The following is an 18999-nucleotide window of genomic DNA, read 5'->3' on the forward strand; positions in this document are numbered from 1 at the left end:
ACGTTCTTTATTTAAGCTTTTCCATGCTCCTTCCATGAGTAGTAGGTGGTGAAGTGGACAGAATGCTGGGCCTGGAGTCAGGAAGACCAGAGTTCAAATCCGGCTTCATGTATTTACTAGCTGTGTGACCCTGGGCAAGTCATTTAACCCTGTTTGCCTCAGTTTCCTCATCTGTAAAATGAGCTGGAGAAGGAAATGGCAAACCACTCCAGTATCACTGCCAAGAAAACCCCAAATGAAGTCATGAAGAGTCTGACATGACTGAAAATACAATTAAGCAACAAAAACAAAGTTCCTTCCAGCCCTAACATCCTGTGGTTCTAGGTTCTAAGGTCTCTTCCAACTTTCAATATTTTATGTTCTACAGTTTATGCAATAACAACAGTATTGTTGTACATCTGTACAAGCCTTAGTAAGTGATCGCTTCAATAAGCCAACCATGATTCCAGAAGACTCCTGATGAAGCAGGCTACCCACCTCCTGAGAGGTGATGAAAAGCATGACATGTTCTAACATTTCTGTTCTAGTGCTCAATTGCTTCTCATTTTCTGCGTTCTAAGGTCCCTTTCCCCTCCAAGTCTCTATGACTGTGATATGAGGCTCCTCCCTTTCTACCTGGCTGAGCCCCTAAGGGGAAGGCAGGAACACAGGAGGGGCCCTCTGGGAAGACAGTAGCATATTTCTGGAGTTCTTGTGTCCATGTTGCCCCTAAACACTGGCTTGTTTTAGAGACGGAATTCAGTCTGTTGTGTCAGCATTAGTCAGGATGCCCTTTGTCTCCATGGAAATCCTGGGGTAAATGCTGTCAGCACAGCAAGTCAACAGAGATTGGTCTACTCGGGGCTGCCTCACAGACCCTGAATCTTGGAGAGAAGTTGTGGACAGTTGAAGGCGCCTCATCCACCTTGACCCCATGGATGAGAGTCTGGGGAGTAGCCAAACAGTGGCCCCGTCATGAGAAGGCCAGGGTAGGGGTTGGAGGCATTCCTTTGGGACAATCAGTAGTCTGAATGTCAGGACCCATCTGATCCATGGCAGGGTCAAGAAAGGCCCAGGGAGAAGGGAAGCCATGGGAGCCCCAAAGACTGGTACCGTCTTTTGGTATCAGTCCTAGAACCAACTAGAACCTAGAACTCTTTCTGTTTTACTGTTTTTCTCCACGGTGTCCAAGCCACACAAGTACATTTTTTGTACTTTTACTTAAAAGAATGTAGATGGAACAGCTAGGTGGCGAAGTGAATTAAGCACTGGCCCTGGAGTCAGGAGGGTCTGAGTTCAAATCCAGTCTCAGGCACTTGATACTTACTAGCTGTGTGACCCTGGGCAAGTCACTTAATCCCAACTGCCTTACCAAAAAAAAATTAATAAAAGAATGTAGAAATTAAACACAACACACTGGGGCAGGCCATTGATATAGATATGAAAGAATCTACCCAGGTCCATAATGAGCATGATGAACCTTTAGCTCAAGTTCTCCAGGTCTCACTAGCCTAGGCTAGTGACCTTCTAGGTCTGGAGCCCCCTGCAGGGGATGAAAAGAGAATGAATGCAGAGTGCTTTGCAGACCTTAAAGGACTCAGTCCATATCGTCTCTTATTAACTAGGCAGTGGATGTCAAAGTGTAAATAGAAAGCGGATTTCAAAGCTAGGGAGATGCAGATTCAAGTCCTGGCAATGTGACCCTGGGCAAGTCACTTGCCCATCTGTCCTAGGCAGCTCGCTAGGATTGTAAGTGGCAGAAATGGTTTGTCTCCTAACATCAACCAAACCCATCCTATTCCTACCAGCATCAGAAAGGCTGCAGGGTTTCATTCATGTTATTCCTCCTCCTGCAATGCCATCTTTTCCCTCTCTCCTCGAATCCCTCAGGAGCCAGCCCAAGACCCTCCCTGCAGTCTGGAGCACTGGTGACCAGGACACACATGTTGGTGCGGAATCATATATTGGTTTACTGGTTCACATTCGAGCTCCCCACCTCATGTCTGTCATATTCCGGCCGGGTTGGCCTACCTGCTGATCCCCTAGTCCGTGCTTTGGCCCTCGCCTAGGACTCCCTCCTCCCCCCTCCCCAGGCAGCCCTTCTGAAGCACTCCCCCTCAGCCTGCGCCAGTCAGAATTGTGCTTTGCTGCTCTCACTGTTCTTTCCCTTCAGGGTAAGGTAAGTTCCTTGAGGCCCGCCATTGTTTTTTCATTTTGCCTTTGTATCTCCAGAAGCTCACGTAGTAGAAGGCAAGGAGGCAGAGTATTTGCTTAATGGAATTATTGGGTTTTTTCTTCACAAACTCAGATTTCTTTCAACCCAACACACACAAGTCAGCCCCAGACTTGAGGAGGGCTGACCCTTTTGTGGGTGGCGCCCTGGCCTTGGGCCTCAGCCCCTCTTCTCCCTCTTGGCTTCTCAGTTTCGCTGCACTAATCCTCTCTGGTCTTCCTCCCTAGGAGGTGGAGTTCTATGTTCGCAGCTTCAGTTACACCAATTCAGAGCTCCAGGCAGAGGGCTTGGCAGTGGCACCTTCCAAAAGAGAGTAAGTAGTGGGGGGTCTGGGCCCTGACGTGCCCTGGGAGCCCTTAGGGGGATAGGGCAAAGGAAAGGGGGAGGGAGAGATGGGGCTCCAGGACCCTGAAGCCTGGGAGGGGCGGGCCTCTACTTGTGGCAACCGGAGCTGGCCTGAGGTGGCTCAGGAGATTAGCAGAGCAGCTCCCCAGGGAGCAGCCAGTATGCTGGGAGGAGGGAGGGAGGGAGGGAGGGAGGAGCCTTGGCCCCAGACAGGCCCAGGGCCTGGGGGCTGTCTCCAGGAGGATGGAATCTCCCAAGGCCACCCCACCTGGTCCATCTCCATTCTTTGAGATAAAGCCTCCACTGTGGTCCAGGGTACGGCTGGGGCCTGGTACTGGATAGGAAAGCCAGGGATGGACAAGTCAGCTTAAAGGGAAGAGGAATTCACAAGGAAGGGAGTCCTGAGACACTGTCTGAACAGAGCAGGTCCAAGCAGGTCTCCGAGCTGGGGATGCTTCCTTGAGTGAACATTAATTAAGGCTGACAGGAATGGAGAAGGCCCAGCCTGGCTCCATCCTGGAATGGAGTGGTCACCTCTGAGGCCATAGTTCTCTCCGCAACTTGGTCTGAGGTGCCTATGGGCAGCTGGGGGGTGGTCCTCCAGGGTCCTGAAGAAAATCCTAGCCCCTAGCACCCCTACACCCTCTCAGGAGGGTTATTCAGAAGGAAATCCTGGGCAACAACAATTAGGAATAATAACTCCCATTTCTATGGTGCTTTAAAGTTTACAACAACCCTGTGAGTTTTCCTTACAACCACCCGGTGGGCTCGGGAGTGTAAGGGTTATTGATCCCATTTTACAGAAGAACCTGAGGCTGAGAGAGTTTGTGAGATTTAGTGAGGCGAAGGGGGAAGACTGGAATCCTGCCTTTGCCTCCAGTGCCAGTGCTCTAGTAATGCCTCCACCCCTAACTGGCTTCTTGCCAGCTCCCCTTCCCCCCAAGCCCTTACTTAGCTCAGGGAGGCAGCTGCACACTGGCGTGGGGGAAAGGGAAGAGGACTAAGGGACCAGCCTTGATGCCCATCCCCTTCCTTCTGCTTCCAGCCATTCCACGCTCTTTGTCACCAGTGCTGAGCCTACGCTGCCCTCCTCCCCTGACACCCCAGTGCTGCCACCCAAGATCCAGCCACAGGTAGGCATGAGCAGTGCCCTCATGTTGTGAGGAACTGGGCATTTCCCCCAGGGCCAGGGCACTCCATCCCCGTAGGCCCAGGCTTCCCCCCAGGGCTGCCCAGTTGACACCCAAGTTAAGACTGACTCTGTGTCCCTCCCCCACCTCCCCTGGGTCCTGGTTTCCCTGGAGCTCACTGCCATCCTCTTCTACTTCTGAGGGCACGATGTAGCCCTGGGACCCTTGACTTTCTTCCTCACCTTTACTGCTTGAACCTGTGATCCCCAACCCTAAAGATACCTAGTTCAGTGAGGCTGTGGGGCATATTCCTAACTCCCCATCTGCCTCCCTGTACATTCTCTTCAGGAACATGGGAGAGCTTAAGAGAGGGGCACAGGGAAATGGGAGGGAGGTGGGAGGAGGGCACTCGGGCTCTTTATTCTTTGCCTTTCCAGAAGAGGAAGAAGAAGAGGAAAGCGTACAAGGTGCCGGCCTTGGTAGCCAGTGACAACTCTCAGGGCCGCCCCCCACCCCGACCCAGGTTGCCAGCCCCCTGCCCTGGTAAGAAGTCCTCCTTGCCCTGGGCCCTCACCCAGGGGCCTGGCCCTGCCCTCACAGCCCATCTAGAGCAAAAGAACCCCACTAGCCCTGGGCCGAGGGGGAAAAGGGCAGCAGTGGCCAGCGTGGTCTTCCTGGAAGTGAGAAGGCTAACAGCCCACGGGACTTCCATTTTCCTTAACTCCTGCTCCAGCCCGAGCCTTTTCCTTTTGCTTAATCCTCAAGGGAGATGGGATCAGACCCACTTTCTTTTGGGGAAGGTTACCCCCTAGTTCCTGTTGCCTCCCCTTATAGGTCATCTCTGCCCTTCCCCCCAACCATTCTGCCACTCCCTTTCTCCTTCCTAACCACCCCTGGTCATTTCAGCCTAATTCAAAGAGTGGGGAAAGGGCACATTTGCTCTAACCACTGTGCTGAACCTTTAGGCGGGTCTACCTCCCTCTTGAGTCTGCACTGTTCTGAGCTGAGGGTGGGGAGAGCCCCCTGAGCAAACTCTGGCCCCTCTCCACAGCTCCCTGACCTTCCCCTCTCTCTTCCCCCAGAGCTCCCTGAGGCTGGTGCCATGAGTTCTTCATCTCACTCCTCCAACTCCAGCCTTCACCTCCCTGTGCCAGTCTTCCTGGGCCCAGACGCTGCTGTCCAGGCGGCTGGTCCTCCAGCTGACTACCATTCTGAGTCAGCGGAGTCCATGGAGGAGATCCCTGTGGCCCAGACTCGCCTGGGCAGTAGCACCCCAGCTGAGGGTGGCCGCCTACCCCCTTACAGTGGCCTGGGCCTTCCCCGGCATCACCTCCCCCAAGCTCCTAGCCTGGGCAAGAGATGCCCTCGGGGCAGGGATTATGAACAGGAGCTAGAACTTACGGCCAAAGTGCCCACTGTGTTTGTGAGCCAAAGCAGTGGGGAGCCACCTGGTTCCCCCAGAGAGCGGCAATGTGCTGGTGCCAATCTGGAGCACTGACCAGAGGTGAGCATGACCTAGGTCCTTCCCTATCGCCCAGCATTGCTGCTGATCTACCTGGCAGAGGTGGGTGCTGGTGGCGCCCTCCTGCCCCTGCCCCATGTCTTTTCCTTCTTCCTTAAGTTGTGACTCCCCTTGGAGTCCAGCCTGAGCCTGACTGGCTGAAATTAAACCTGAGGCAAATTCAGTCGAGTGAGAGGTTGGGATTGAGGTCAGAGCAGGAAAGAGGCTCAGTGGCAGTCTAGACTAAAGGGTAGTCCCAGCAATGGGATGATTGTACCTGGAGGGATGACCCTTCCTGCAAAGTTGTCCTTCCAAGGATTGAGGTGGACAAGACCTGGCAGGCCTTGGAAGCATTGATACCACAGCAACAGGACCCTGGAGTTGTCAACCTCACTGAAGAAGGACTTTGAGGCAAGTTGGTGAAGAAGTGTGCCACTCCCCAGGAAGAAGAATGTTTCCTGATATGGGTGCCATGAGGCAGAGCCCCAGCTGTACCATGCTAGTTATGGCGATGGGGCCAGCCACCTACCCAGCCTCCTGGCTCTCCCCTCTAAATGGACTGTGGGCCGAGCCAAAGCTTGCCATCAAATGATCTACGGGGGTAATCTGAATCCTAGGCCAAGTCTTGGGTCAAAGTGATTCCCCAGTCCCACCGAGTGGGTAACTCTTTTCCCTGGACTGCACCGGGTAGCAGAGCCCTCCTCCAAAAGGAGTGAGTGGCCTCTTGTGGAAGGTGGGCGGGAGAGTCCTAGGACCCCTGGGCTCCAAGCTGATGCCCCCGCCACAGTCAGGTACCTACCTATCCCTCCTGTACCCCACCCCCAGTCTATGCAACCCCTTCCCCCAGTGCCAAGAGCTGAGCCCCAGGGCCCTGAACTGTTCCACCTCCTAAAAAAGACTGCAGTGCCTGCTTGGGAACTGGCCAGTGGGGCAGCACCCAGGAAAGGAGGCAGATCTGAGGAGCTGCTGCCTGGAAAGCCAGGCTTGCCAGCACCTTACAACAGCACAGAATTCACTTTAGGGGAGTGCCCCAGGGGATTGGGGGGTGGGTGAGCACTTGGGACTTCAACCCTCCTTTCCTCCCCTTTTCCTGGGGCTCTACCTCCCCCTTTAATCATGAGCAGCAGCAGCACCGTTCCTTCTGTGGATTAATCATGATTCACAATATAAATTTTTTATGTCTTTGCTAATGCTTGTTGTGGCTTTCTTTCTCAGTCTGGCCACAGGACTAACCTGGGCTAAACTTTCCTGGGCTGGACCAACCCACAATGTCCTAAAAGCTTGTCATAGAAGGAGTGGGAAGATTATGGGGAGCCTGGGGGAGGTCTGGGAGATGCTGAGAGTGGGGGGGGGGGGGGAAGGACCTAGATCCGGGAGAGTCCAGAATCCCAGAATCACCTTAGGGATGCTTGGGATTGTTTTTGTTGTTTGTCCTTCCTTCTAAAAGAGGCCCATGACATCAGGAAGGTGATGTCATGACTTGTAAGTGAATTGGATTTAAATGAGGGAGGGCTGTGCAAAGTCACCAGCCTCTCTCCTCGGGAGCCACCTGGGTCCAGTGGCCACATATAGATCAAGACGACTGTAGTCGGCCCTCAGGGATGCTACGGGAGTGGAAGGAGGCATGAATGATTTTCCCATGTGATGTAGGGTCTTACTGGCAATTCTTGACTCGCCTGAATCCTGGGAAAAGTAGGAAGATCTGCAAGAAAGGGAAAGGCTCCTGGTCTCTGGGAGAAGTCGTTTGTCAGTCCTGACTGCACTGAGAAGGGGAGGCTGGTGCCGAGGCTCCCCGGTGCAGAGCCATAGTGCATGCGGGACGTAGTGCGTGCGAGAAGCATCAAAGCGTGGACTGGTCCCCGCCCGTGCGCCCGCTTGCCTACACAAATACCCAGGCTCTTAGGGAGTAGGGAGACTAGGAAAGGGTACCAGAGGTTGGAGAGTCTGGGGGCCTAGAGGGATCTGACGGGCAATGCAAAGGACACGTACAGGAAGGGGACGAGGGGGAAGTAGGCGCGGTCCCGGAGGCTCGTGGGGTCCTCATCCCTCCTAGTTCCCAACCTTGCAGCTTCCCCAGACGGTTCATTTATTCCGTAGCTTTCTGGACCATGCTGGGGATAGGGGGTGGGGAATATGGGGGAGTGGGTTTAGGAGGTAGGGGACGTTGGGTGGGGCTGGCTGAGGAGGGGAGGGAGAGGAGGCAGCCCCCGCCTCCCCGCCGCATCCTCTCCTTGCCTCACCCTGCTTCTTCCTGGCTCGGCTGGGGCTGTGAGGTTGGGGGATGGGGAGGTGGGGGGGGCAGTGTTGAGAATTAGGGGTTTCTAGCCCGGCAGAAGCGGGGCTGCAGAGAAAGAGGGGGGGCGGGAACCAGGGACTGGGGTCCGGGAGAGGAACACTTGTCCCAGGGGCGGAGCCCGGCTGGGGGTGGGGCTTCTCTGTGACCTTGGTCACTCTCCGCAGAAGAACATCCCCCTTTCCCCCCCCTCCCCGGGGGTGGGACAGGATATCTCTATGGAGACCCGGAGAAACAAGGGATAATAAGTCAGCGCCGCCCGGGTGCATTCCCGCCGAGCTACCGGCAGCGAGCGGAGCAGAGGAGCCGCCGCCCGGTCCGGCAGTCCGTCCGTCCGTCCGTCCGTCCGTCGGCTCGTCCGTGCCGTAGCCTTCCGCTCAAGCCTGATCTGCGCGCAGCAGGGACAGCCCCAGAGGTGAAGTAGGAACCCCCGGGACTGACCTGGGACGGCTACCGAGGCCAGATCCAGATCCTAGTCGGGCCCAGGGTAGGGACTGGAGGCGGGGGGAGGAGGGGGGAACGACAGCGATTGAGGGGCTTCCCTTGCAAGGAAGGGTGTCGCTGGAAAGGAACCCCGGGGCACGTGGACACCGCCCTGACTCCGATCGGCCTGGGGAGTGGCACTGTTCAGGCACGATCCTGCCAACTGTCCCATGCCCACTCCTGCAGCCTCTGCGGGAGAATGCCAGCCAAAGCAGAGGGTGCAGGAGCAGGCATGGGGCAGAAAGTAGGACTGTGCCCAAATAGTGACAGGCTGCTGCTGGCGTTGGCAAAGGTCATTCATTGTCCGGCTTCTGTGATGGAGGGGCAACCTAGGGGCTGGGCTGGAGTCTCAGGGTTGCAGTGAAGATCTAGCCGCAGGCTGGCCAGCGAACGATGACTGCCCCTCTTCCAGGGGACACACACCGGTTTAGGCTGCTGCTCCCGGGTTCTTCTCCCTCCCCGTTCCCCCAGTCTCCTCGGTGTTGGGAGGGGGGCAGGGAAAGGCCTGTCCTACAGCTGATTAATGACTCCAGCTGTCTGCGCTACCATGAGCCAGTCGAGATGGCCAACTGGGAGTGACCAGCCCCACCCTGTCCCTTTCTCTGTGTCCCCAGAGAAGCAGGGCCCTTGATTTTAGTGGCCAGGCCCCCCCTGGCTCAGGCCCACATTGAGGGGAGGGTCTCTACAGCCCTGCCTTGTTAATGCCCCTCTCCCCACCCCTGGTGTCTGTTCACTGGCCAGGGAGTGGAGGTGCAGTCGTATCTTAAAAGAAGGAGAGGAGAGGGATGACAGTGGTGGAATGGCCAGGATGAAGAACTCTAAGCCCAGTACTTGGCAGGCGGGATAGGGAGCAAGGATCCCAGCCCTTTCTCTTTGTTTCTCATCCACTAGCCTAAGCTTCTCACTTATGCAGAGACTGGGTGGGCTGTTTTCCGGGGTCTCAGAGCTGCCTCACTGGGGCAGGCACCTTCCTCCCAGGCCTAAAAGGGTGTGGTCCACTGCAGTCTCTGACCACTGGGGCATCGATGGCAGGATGGGTCAGGCATTTTCTTTCTCCCTGCTTCCTCTGCTGGCCCTATCTTACTCCAGCCTGCTTTCCCCACCTCCCACCCCGCAGCTCAGGAGACCCTGACATCCTGGTCATTGACTTTATTTTTCCTTGGGGACCATTGGCTTGTGTCTGGGACTCCAGCAGCAGCCTTACCCGTTGGGTTCTTAGCCAGGCCCCCAAGTCACTCAGCCCAGTCCATCTCAGCCCCCAGCCCAGCCCATCTCAGCCCCCAGCCCAGCCCAGCCCAGCCCAGCCCAACCCAACCCAACAGCATCGAGAACTTCTCCCTGAGCTGCTCAGACACCATCCCTCCCTTAGCAACTGTCTCCAAGCAGCACCACCCTCCCTTGGCAACTGTCTCCTAGTAGTACAAACTGTGGCCAGCCTAGGGCCAATCCCCGCCTCCCCCCACCCACCCCTTGTGTTTTGTTTAATAGTAACAAGGGTGTTCCACCCAAACCAGGGGTATCCACCCTGCTGGAGGACCAGTAGGGGGCAGCACTGGCCAGGTCCAGAGGGAAGGGTCACAGAGCTTCTTCCATGGGCTAAAGTCCCAATGCCTCACCCCTCCGCCACACCCAGTGTGCACAGACCCTAACCATGGCACTACTGTAGACTGGTAAGAATGCTGGTCTTCAACCATGGGGTCCCTATTCCCAGCAGCAGACCCAGACCAGGCGGCACCAGCTTGCTGGCTCCTCCCCCCCACCCATAACTGGCAGCCAGCCGGATCTTGCCTAGACGATGCTGAGCCTTCCAAGACCCGGGACCAGGCAGACACTGGCACTCGGTGGGGGGAGGGGCAACCTTAGAGATCAACCGGTCAAACCCTTTCATTTTACAGATGAGTAAACTGACACACTCAGCGACTTACCCCGAGTCAGTCAGGTCATAAATGGCAGACCCAAAATTTGAACTCAGATCATCTGATTCTAACTGTAGTGTTCTTTTAATTCAATCCACTTCAATAAATGTGTTAAATGTATACTCTGTGCAAAGCCCTGTGCCCAGGACTCAAAGTCAGACATTAATTAGTTCCTGCCTTTAAGGAGTTTACTGTCCTGGGAAGACGACAACATATCCATAAATAATTGTACAGGAATTTGAATAGGACGAGGGCCCTAAGAATTAGAAGACCCTAACCTAAGCCTCAAATAGAGATGAAAATTTAGAGCAAGTATTCTTTTTTTAACTTAAAAATTTTCTAGTTGAAAATGACTGAAAAAATGTTAACTATCTAGCATTTAGGTTTTTCCCCCTCCCTCTTCTCCCCCATGGGGGAGGAGAAGACAAAAAAAAAGTAACAAATTATCATGGAAGAGCTAGGGTTCTTAATATTTTTTTCCATCAGGGAGCCCTTTAGCTATCATTCTGCTGAAGCCCACAGTCCCCTTTCAGATTGTTGTTGTTCGGCCTTCATTCTTGAAGAGCACCAATGACATCAGGAAGGTGACAACCTGACTTTCCTGTGAAATGGGCTCAAAGTGAGGCAGGGCTATGCAAAATCACCCAGCCTCACTCTCCTCCATAGTCAAGGAAGTCCAGTGGCAAGACAAAAGTCAAGATGGCTGGCAATGGCTCAGCCCCCTTCTCAGAATCTGATTTTCAAAGGCATGAAATAAAACATACAAGAAACCACTTTTTTTTTTTTTTTAAGTCAGTTGGGGGTAAGCGACTTGCCCAGAGTCACACAGCTAGTAAGTGTCAAGCGTTTGGTCTGAGGCCGGATTTGAACTCAGATCATCCTGACTTCAGGGCTGGTGCTCTAGCCACTACACCACTTAGCTGCCCCCAGAAACCATTTGTACCAAAATACAGTTATCAAAATATTTTTTAAAAAAATAAGTCCACAGACTGTAGGTTAAGACCCCTGATTTAGAGAGTGAGAGTTCAGGAGAGAATGTATTCCAGGCAAGGGACACAGCTTGAGTAAAAGCATGAAGGTAGGAAGTGAAACCTCAAGATCAGGGAATAGCCAGGAGTCCAGTTTGGCTATAATGTTGAGTGTATAAAGGAGGAATAAGGCTGGAAAAGTAGGTTGGAGTCAGATTGTGAAGGGCCTTAATTGCCAGGCTGAGGAGTCTGTATTTTAGAAGCAATAGGGAGCCTGGCCCAATTACTATCACCTCCAATAATACATACCCACAGGAGACCTCAGGTGCCTGTAGTTTACTAGGAAGATGGCCCACATTCCCCAGGGAGATAGGGGAGAGAAGCTGGCAGGAACTGGCAGGGGTGATAAGCAATTTACCAGGGGTAGGATTTGTCAGAGCTAGCTTCCAGAGTGGACAGATCCTTGCATAAAGCCTCAGTAGTCCCTGGGGCTGGGCAGCTGATTCTGTGATTTAGGTGCTAACTACTAACCGAGGTGGGTAACTCATCTGGTCTCTAGGCTTTAGTATCTTGAGTGTCATCTGTAAATGAGGGGGGAATTGTACCAGATGATCTCTAAAGTATCCCCCAGACCTGGCATTCAGTGTTCTAAGGCCTCTCCCAGGCCTGGCATTCTATGGTTCAAGGTCCCTCCCATTCCTGGCATTCTGTGTTCTAAGGCCCCTCCCAGGCCTGGCATTCTATGTTCTAAGGCCCCTCCCAGGCCTGGCATTCTATGGTCCAAAGTCCCTCCCATTCCTGGCATTCTGTGTTCTAAGATCCTTCCTAGCCCTGGTGTTCTGTGTTCTAAGATCCTTCCTAACCCTGGCATTCTGTGTTCTAAGGCCCCTCCTACCTCTGGCATTCTGTGTTCTAAGATCCCTCCCACCTCTGGCATTCCATGTTCTAAGGCCCTTTCCAGACCTGGTATTTATAGGATCATAAATCCAGATCTGGAAGGGACCTTAGCATATCTAGTTCAGTTATTTTACAGGTGAGGACAGGGAGGCCCAGGGAAATTGACTACCTCAGCCAAGGACACACAGGTCATAAGTGTAACTGTCCCTGCCATGATGCCAACTCTTGTCCAGTGAGTGCAGTTTCCAGCCTCTTTCCCACAGTCCATACTGCCTATGTCCCAAGCTTCAGTGGTCGCCTGCCCCCAGACCCTCTTGCCAGCTGGGGCCAGTTATGGTTTCCAGGGTGCACAGGGGGTGGTTATGTTGTCCCCAGGATGGTGCCTTAGCTTGGCACACTTGGAAGGGGCCCCAGGGTGACTTTGTGTGTGATGGGCAGCAGGTCAGCATGGCGGAGCACCCAGATGTGGAAGGCTTGGAGGAGAGCTTCCGAAAGTTTGCCATCCATGGAGACACCAAGGCCACGGGGCATGAAATGAACGGCAAGAACTGGGCCAAACTCTGTAAGGACTGCAAGGTTGCTGACGGCAAGAATGTCACAGGCACAGATGTGGACATCGTCTTCTCCAAAGTCAAGTGAGCCTGGGGGCATCCGGTGCAGGGTGATAGGGGTGGGATTCCTTCTTCCCTCGACCTAGCCCAAATCAGGATTCACAAAATAAAATTCACAAGTACAGGATGGGGAGTGGCTCCACAATAGTTCCTGTGAAAAAAAAGATCTGGGGGTTTTAGTGGACCGCAAACTCTATGTGAGTCAAATTCAATATGTTGGGTGGTCCACAAAGCTAATTTGATCTGAAGCTCCACTGAGCTGCAAAGTGTTCCAAATGAGGGGATGGAGGTAGTCCTGCCGAGAACTGCTCTGGTTAGACTGCATAGGAAGAAGCAGGGATTCAGGCTACTACAATTTAGGAAGAATATCAACAAATTAGGGGGCAGCTAGATGGCACATCGAATACAGTGCCAGGCCTGAAGTCAGGAAGACTCATCTTTCTGAGTTTCAGTCTGGCCCCAGACACTTATTAGCTGTGTGATCCTGAGCAAGTCACTTAATCCTGCTTGCCTCAGTTTCCTCATCTGTAATAAAATGAGCTGGAGAAGGAAATGGCAAAACACTCCAGTATCTTTGTCAAGAAAACCTCACGAACAGTCAGACATGACTGAGAAACGATCGAACAACAAAAATCGACAAAGACAATTTGATAAGACCGTGCAGGTCATTGCTTGAGGGAAGTGGGGATGTTTTGACCCAAAGAGGAGAATATTTAGGGACAATAGGGTAGCTGTCTTCAAGGCTGTCATCTGGACAGCCAAGTAGAAGATTGTCCTAAAGCACTCATGGGGGGCCAGGTGCTATGCCCCGCCCTCGGATGCAAGGAAAGGTGGAAAAGGCAGCCCTGCCCTCAAGGAGCTCACAGTTTAATGGAGGAGACAATGTGCAAACGACTAGGTATATACGAGATATTTTCAGAGTAGCTGGGGTGCGGGGGTAACCTGAGAAGGCTTCCCTTCTAGTATCGGGGGCGGCCAGGAAAGGCCTCCTTCTACTGGGCCCTAGAAAGCACCTGGGAAGGGGGATCAGAGGCAAGGTCCAGGTTTGTTGTAAGGGAAAACCATTGGAATGAGGGGAGTGGTGCCCCGACCTGCTCTTTAGGCCGAGGCTAGATGGCCACTTGGGGGGGGGGTGTACAGGCTTTGTTCAGTCCCCCAATTCGGTGATTGCTCATATCATGTCACGGGCATGAGAGGGCATCGAGAGAAAGCTGTCTAATGGACAGAGGAAGAGAAGGAGGAAGGGAGGGATCCATGGTGTCCCTGTGTCCCTATTAGGGGGAAGACTGCCCGAGTCATCAATTATGAGGAGTTTAAGAAGGCCCTAGAGGAGCTGGCTGCAAAGAGGTTTAAGGGCAAGAACAAGGAGGAAGCATTTGATGCCATCTGCAAGCTGGTGGCGGGCAAAGAGCCGGCCAACGTGGGTGTCACCGTGAGTGTCCTGCTCGTCTCAAAGTTCCCTTCTCAGTTGACCCTGAGAGGCGTCTCAGATGGCCTCTGGGCTGGCAGGGTCCGGGACCAGTCCTGGCCCCTCCCAGCCTCCGCGCATTAGGGGAGCCCCTCATGGGGGGAGGGAGGAGATGGGGAAAACGTGCCAGGGCTCTCGGGTGCTCTCCTTCCCCCCGCCCCACACTGAGTGCCTCGTGTTTGACTCTGGGTAGAAAGCCAAAACAGGAGGGGCTGTGGAACGGCTGACCGATACCAGCAAGTACACGGGCTCCCACAAGGAACGCTTTGACGAAAGCGGCAAAGGAAAGGGCATCGCGGGGCGGCAAGACATTCTGGATGACAGCGGCTACGTCAGCGCCTACAAGCACGCAGGGACCTATGACTCCAAGGTGAAAAAGTGAGGCCCAGGCAGCTGCCTCCCCCCTGCCCGAGGGGCCAGGCCTAGGCCTGAAGGGTACAGGAATGGTGGGGAGGAAGGGCACTGACCACTTCCCCTCCTGCCTTGGTGGCCACATCCCAGCCCCAGCACACCCCAGGCTGCCCTGACTTTGTGCCCTGTGCCTTCAGTTTCCTGCCCAGGTGTGGGGTGCCCCTTTGGCCTGCCAGGGCCCTAACCCAGGCTGGTCCCTTTGCCCCCTCCTCACTAACCTTCTGGGCAAAGCATGGGACCCAGGCCCCATAGTAAGGATTCCCAGCCCAAAGTGAAATGACTGGCCTGTCCGGCCCCTTGCCCCCATCTGCTTACCCCATATTTAAACTGCTGACCCTGGATCAGTACCTGCTCTGTATTCAGAACTCAATAAAGAAAGCCTTTTGTACTCACATTGGCCTGGCTTGGAGCCTTGCGTGGGCCAGGGATTGGGAGGGGGTGAGAGCTTGTCTTTTTTTTTTTGGCAAGGCAGTTGGGGTTAAGTGACTCGCCCACGGTCACACAGTGTCGAGTGTCCGGTCTGAGACTGGATTTGAACTCAGGTCCTCTTGACTCTAAGGCCAGAGTTCTCTCCACCTAGCTGCCCCTGAGAGCTTGTCTTGAGTGGCATTCTCCATCACCTCTTCACTTTCACAGGGTCCATTCTTGCTTCCCAGTGTAGCCCTACCTATGTTCCTCTGTCTTCCAACCTCATTCTTCCCCAATCACTTTACCTACCCCATTGGTAGCCCTGCTGTCTTTGGAAACCAGAATGGATGGGGCTAAAAGTCCTTTCCTCCTTTGGTCTGATGAGGAGAAGGCCTGTCATGAGCCCCAAAGCAGATCCCTCTGTAAGATCCCTCTCAAACATCTCACAATTTTATCTAATCCTGTCAGTATGACAGCTGAAAGTCCAGGGGGTGGAACCATCAGCCGCTCCATAACCCTCAGCCATCAGGGTCACCGATGTGGGATGTGGCTGCCGCTTTGCTGGTCTGACTGACAGGGGCCTCTGATTCCTATGGCCAAGGAGGCTGAGAGCTGCTGAAGGAGTCCCAGGGAGGGACTACAATAAAACCCACTCGATTCGGAGACCTCCTTGTAAATGGCCAACTCTGTCCCATCCCCCAGTGCCCCAGTGATTGAAGTCAGGCCGAAGCCAAACTAAACAAAGAAACAGTCCTGCATCTGTACCTAACGACCTCGAAGACCCTTCCAGTGCCAATCCTGTGAATGGCCCACAAACAGGGCCTTGCACATGGTGCCAAATAAGGATTAAATGGATTGGAATAAGAACAGACCAAAAGTTCTGGTGGAAAACTTTCTCCTAATCCATGTTGAATTCTTTCACAACCTGAGCCTTATAGCTAGCTTTAAGGGTTGAAAACACTTTATAAATGTTCTCTCATTTTCTCTTAACAACCCTGGGAAGGAAGTGCTATTATTATCCCCATTTTACAGATAAGGAAACTGAGGCCAGGTAGGTTAAGTGCCCAGAGTTATACAGCCAGTGTGCCCAAGGCCAAATCTGGACTCTTTTTCCATCACTGTACCATCTAGCCACCTCCAAGGCATACGTTCTCCCTTCTTTACCCTTGTCCCACCCCATCGCTTAAAGCCCACAAGCAAATAGGAAGGGGGCCAAGAGGGTGGCAGCCCCAGCCTGGGCAAAATCAGGGGAGCTGGGTTCTAAACACTTCCCTTAACCTGCTTCCAGCCCCATCCTGGGGCTAGGGCCTCCTGGCTGTTCTGAGGGTAACCTTGACCACAGCTAGAGCAGGCCTACCTTAGAGGCATAACTTCCAGCTGGCGTTGCTCTCAGCAATCAATAAATCCATCCCCTCGCTTTGCATATAAGGAAATTGAGACCCAGAGGTAAAGTCATTTGTCTGAGGCCACACAGCTGATTAGAGGTGAAGCCAGACTAGGGTTCCTGACTCCCAGTTCAGGACATTGGGCCATTCTCTTCATGCCTCACCTTTTTAAAAATTAGAAATGGCCCACATATCTTAATAAATTAAGCATCAGGCAAGGAAGGAAGCAACAATTAAGTGACTGCACTTTACAAATATCTCATTTTATCCTCACAACAACCTCGGGAGGTAGATGCTATTATTATCTCCATCGTACAGTTGAGGAAACTGAGGCAGGCAGAGGTTGAATGATCTGTCCAGGGGCACACAACTTAGTGTTTGAGGCCAGATTTGAGCTCAGATCTTGACTCTAGGCCCGGTGCTCTATCCACCCCTGTCTCCATCTATAGGAAGTATTTAAAAACTGTAGAATTAAGAGCCTGCTCCACCTGGAGGAAACTCCGAGGCCGTCTGGTCCAAAGCCCTCCCTGAAGCAGGAATCTCTTTTGAAGCATCTCTGACAAGTGGTCAGCTGGACCCTGCTTGAAAAATTCCAGTGACAGAAAGCTCATTCCCAAAGTGGCTCATTCATCTCACCACTTTCTATCCCCACTCTGGTAAGGTGTTAGCCTCTTGCTCTTGGATTCAAGGATTAGTTGTGATTTAAGAGCTCCTCATAGGCTCACCCCAAAATACTGTCATTTCCCCTCCCCCAACTTCTCCCCTGGCATAGAGTTGGACATTCTACCATTAGTGATCCATTCCTTTGGGCATGCCATTTTTAAAATGTTAAGTGCTGTATGTGGAGGAGGATGGGGCATGGGAGAGCATTCTGCCTCTTCCCTCTGTTCCCTCTCTCCTTTCCTTCCCTCCCTCCCTTCTCAGCTCCTTCCAGTCCTGAAGTGCAGGCAGGTAGGTGAATATTGCTTCCCCTTGACGTTGCCAGCCCACGTCAGCCACGGCCTCCTCGCCTTGGTCAGCAGCCTCTCCCGGAGTTGGTCTGTGCTTTGACTGTGGGTCCTTGTAGCTGATTCAGGGTTTCCTTGTCCGGCACTGGAGCCATTCCCAGGGTGTCGAGAATCTGGGTCAATGCCCTGAAGCCTCTGTTCCCTCAGTGCTCCTCAGCACCCGTGGATGGACAGTGGCTCTCAGGGAGGCTGCCCCTTGGTGCTCCGATGCATTCGCACCATCACTTTACAGCAGCTCCACCCTCCAGCCAAGCCAGTAGCCGAGAGCCCCTTCCCCACGCTCACACCTCAGGAAGATGTGAGAAATCTTCTAGTCCGAGGCAACTAGGTGGCGCCATGGTGCACAGTGTTGGGAAGACTTCACGAGTTCAAATCTGGCATCAGACACTTATTAACTGTGTGACCCTGGACAAGTCACTTAACCCGGATTCCCACCCCCCCACCCCCCCCAAACAAAAGAAAGAAAGAAAAAACCATCTAGTCCAACCCTCAACTCACATTTCATAGATGAGAAAACAGGCCTGGTCGTAGAATTGCAGTTAAGGTCTTTTGAGCTAAAAGGATCTGTAGCAGCCATCTGGTCGGATGTATAACCAGAAAGGATTCCTTACCACACCTGAGAAGCAGGGGGTTAGTCAGTCAGTCTATGACTATTAAGCACCTACTATGTTTGGGGCTCTATGCTAAGTACTGGGAACACAGAAGAAAGGCAAGAGACAGTCCCTGACCCCAAGAAGCTCCCAGTCTACTGGGGGGAAACAACATTCAGACAACTAAGGACAAATAGGGTGTATATATACACACACGCATGTGTGTGTACATGCATCGAGGCCCCACGTGTTACATGGGCTACCCCCCCCCCCCAAGACGTGGAGCATGGGAGTGTCATTATGGGGCTCAAAGGGAGACAGAACAGAAATCTCAAGCCTCTTTCCTTCTACCCTTCTCCAAGGCAGATTTTCATTCTTGCCAGGAGGGGAGGCAGGGAGTTGGCCAGAGGCCACTACTGTGTTCTCAGAGAGGGACTACTGGGCTAGGATTGTGTCTATCTGTTCCCTTGGATGGGCAGCTAGGGGGTCAGTGAGTGGATAGAGAGCTGGGCCTGAAGTCGGAAGACCTGGGTTCAAATCAGGCCTCAGATACTTATTAGCCATATGATCCTGGGCAAGTCACTTCACTCTGTTTGCCTCAGTTTCCTCATCTGTAAAATGAGCTGGAGAAGGGCATGGCAAACAACTGCAGTCTCTTTGCCAAGAAAACCCTAATGATGTCACGAAGAGTAGCACGTAGCTGAACGATCTCCCTTGGTATTGTGGGTTTGGGGGTGTGATTTTCAGGTTCAATTTAGCTTCTGCTCAATGATACATTATTGATGGAAGCAGAACTCCATGTTTCATAGCCAAGGAGGGACTCCATTCCCACTGAATTCCAGTCCACAGTAAACATATATCCCATTTAGCCAAGAAACTCATTTATCCAAATTGGATAGCAAAACAGAAATTAAAGAAACTATACATAGGAGAATACATACCAGACAATACAGAGTAAAGGACATCTCCCATCCAAAGCTCAGACAGACAGAAACAGAGAGAGAGACACACAGAGAGAGAAAGAGAAGGAGAGAGACAGAGGGAGAAAGAGAGACACAGAGAGAGGGAGCCACAGAGAGAGAAAGAGAGAGAGAGACAAAGAGAGAGACAGAGAGACAGAGAGAGAAAGAGAAAGACAGAGAGAGAAAGAGAGACACAGAGACAGAGAGACACACACAGAGACACACACACACAGAGACAGAGACACACACACAGAGACAGAGAGAAAGAGAGAGACAGAGAGAGAAAGAGAGAGACAGAGGGAGAAAGAGAGACACAGAGACAGAGAGACACACACAGAGACACACACACAGAGAAAGAGAGAAAGAGAAAGACAGAGAGAGAAAGAGAGACACAGAGACAGAGAGACACACA

The 18999-nt window shown here is 52.9% G+C and overlaps 2 protein-coding genes across 6 annotated transcripts in view; both read left to right on the plus strand.

Annotated features, from left to right (window-relative positions):
- The window catches only part of ZDHHC1 (zinc finger DHHC-type containing 1), a 50242-nt gene extending 43864 nt beyond the window's left edge, over positions 1 to 6378 (plus strand). For all 3 annotated transcript variants that reach the window (XM_027847453.1, XM_027847466.1, XM_027847463.1), the window contains exons 8-11: positions 2440 to 2525; positions 3603 to 3690; positions 4125 to 4230; positions 4770 to 6378. In XM_027847453.1, the coding sequence (XP_027703254.1) occupies positions 2440 to 2525; positions 3603 to 3690; positions 4125 to 4230; positions 4770 to 5185 (696 nt within the window). In that variant the 3' untranslated portion in view covers positions 5186 to 6378. The remainder of the gene's footprint in view (positions 1 to 2439; positions 2526 to 3602; positions 3691 to 4124; positions 4231 to 4769) is intronic.
- A 1397-nt stretch (positions 6379 to 7775) lies between these two features.
- Positions 7776 to 14629, plus strand: TPPP3 (tubulin polymerization promoting protein family member 3). 3 transcript variants are annotated; one of them, XM_027847606.1, is made up of 4 exons: positions 7776 to 7896; positions 12184 to 12380; positions 13635 to 13788; positions 14018 to 14629. In XM_027847606.1, exons 2-4 carry the CDS (start codon positions 12193 to 12195, stop codon positions 14204 to 14206), a joined length of 531 nt encoding a protein of 176 aa, XP_027703407.1. In that variant the 5' UTR covers positions 7776 to 7896; positions 12184 to 12192; the 3' UTR covers positions 14207 to 14629. The 3 variants fall into 3 exon arrangements, with proteins under 3 accessions (XP_027703407.1, XP_027703406.1, XP_027703408.1); XM_027847605.1 differs by having other exon boundaries at positions 7779 to 7896; positions 12187 to 12380; XM_027847607.1 differs by lacking the exon at positions 7776 to 7896 and adding an exon at positions 7904 to 7968 and having other exon boundaries at positions 12187 to 12380.
- The last annotated feature ends 4370 nt before the right edge of the window (positions 14630 to 18999 follow it).

The sequence above is a fragment of the Vombatus ursinus genome, unplaced genomic scaffold, assembly GCF_900497805.2.
Source record: "Vombatus ursinus unplaced genomic scaffold, bare-nosed wombat genome assembly UNPS02005286.1, whole genome shotgun sequence".
Classification (NCBI taxonomy): domain Eukaryota; kingdom Metazoa; phylum Chordata; class Mammalia; order Diprotodontia; family Vombatidae; genus Vombatus; species Vombatus ursinus.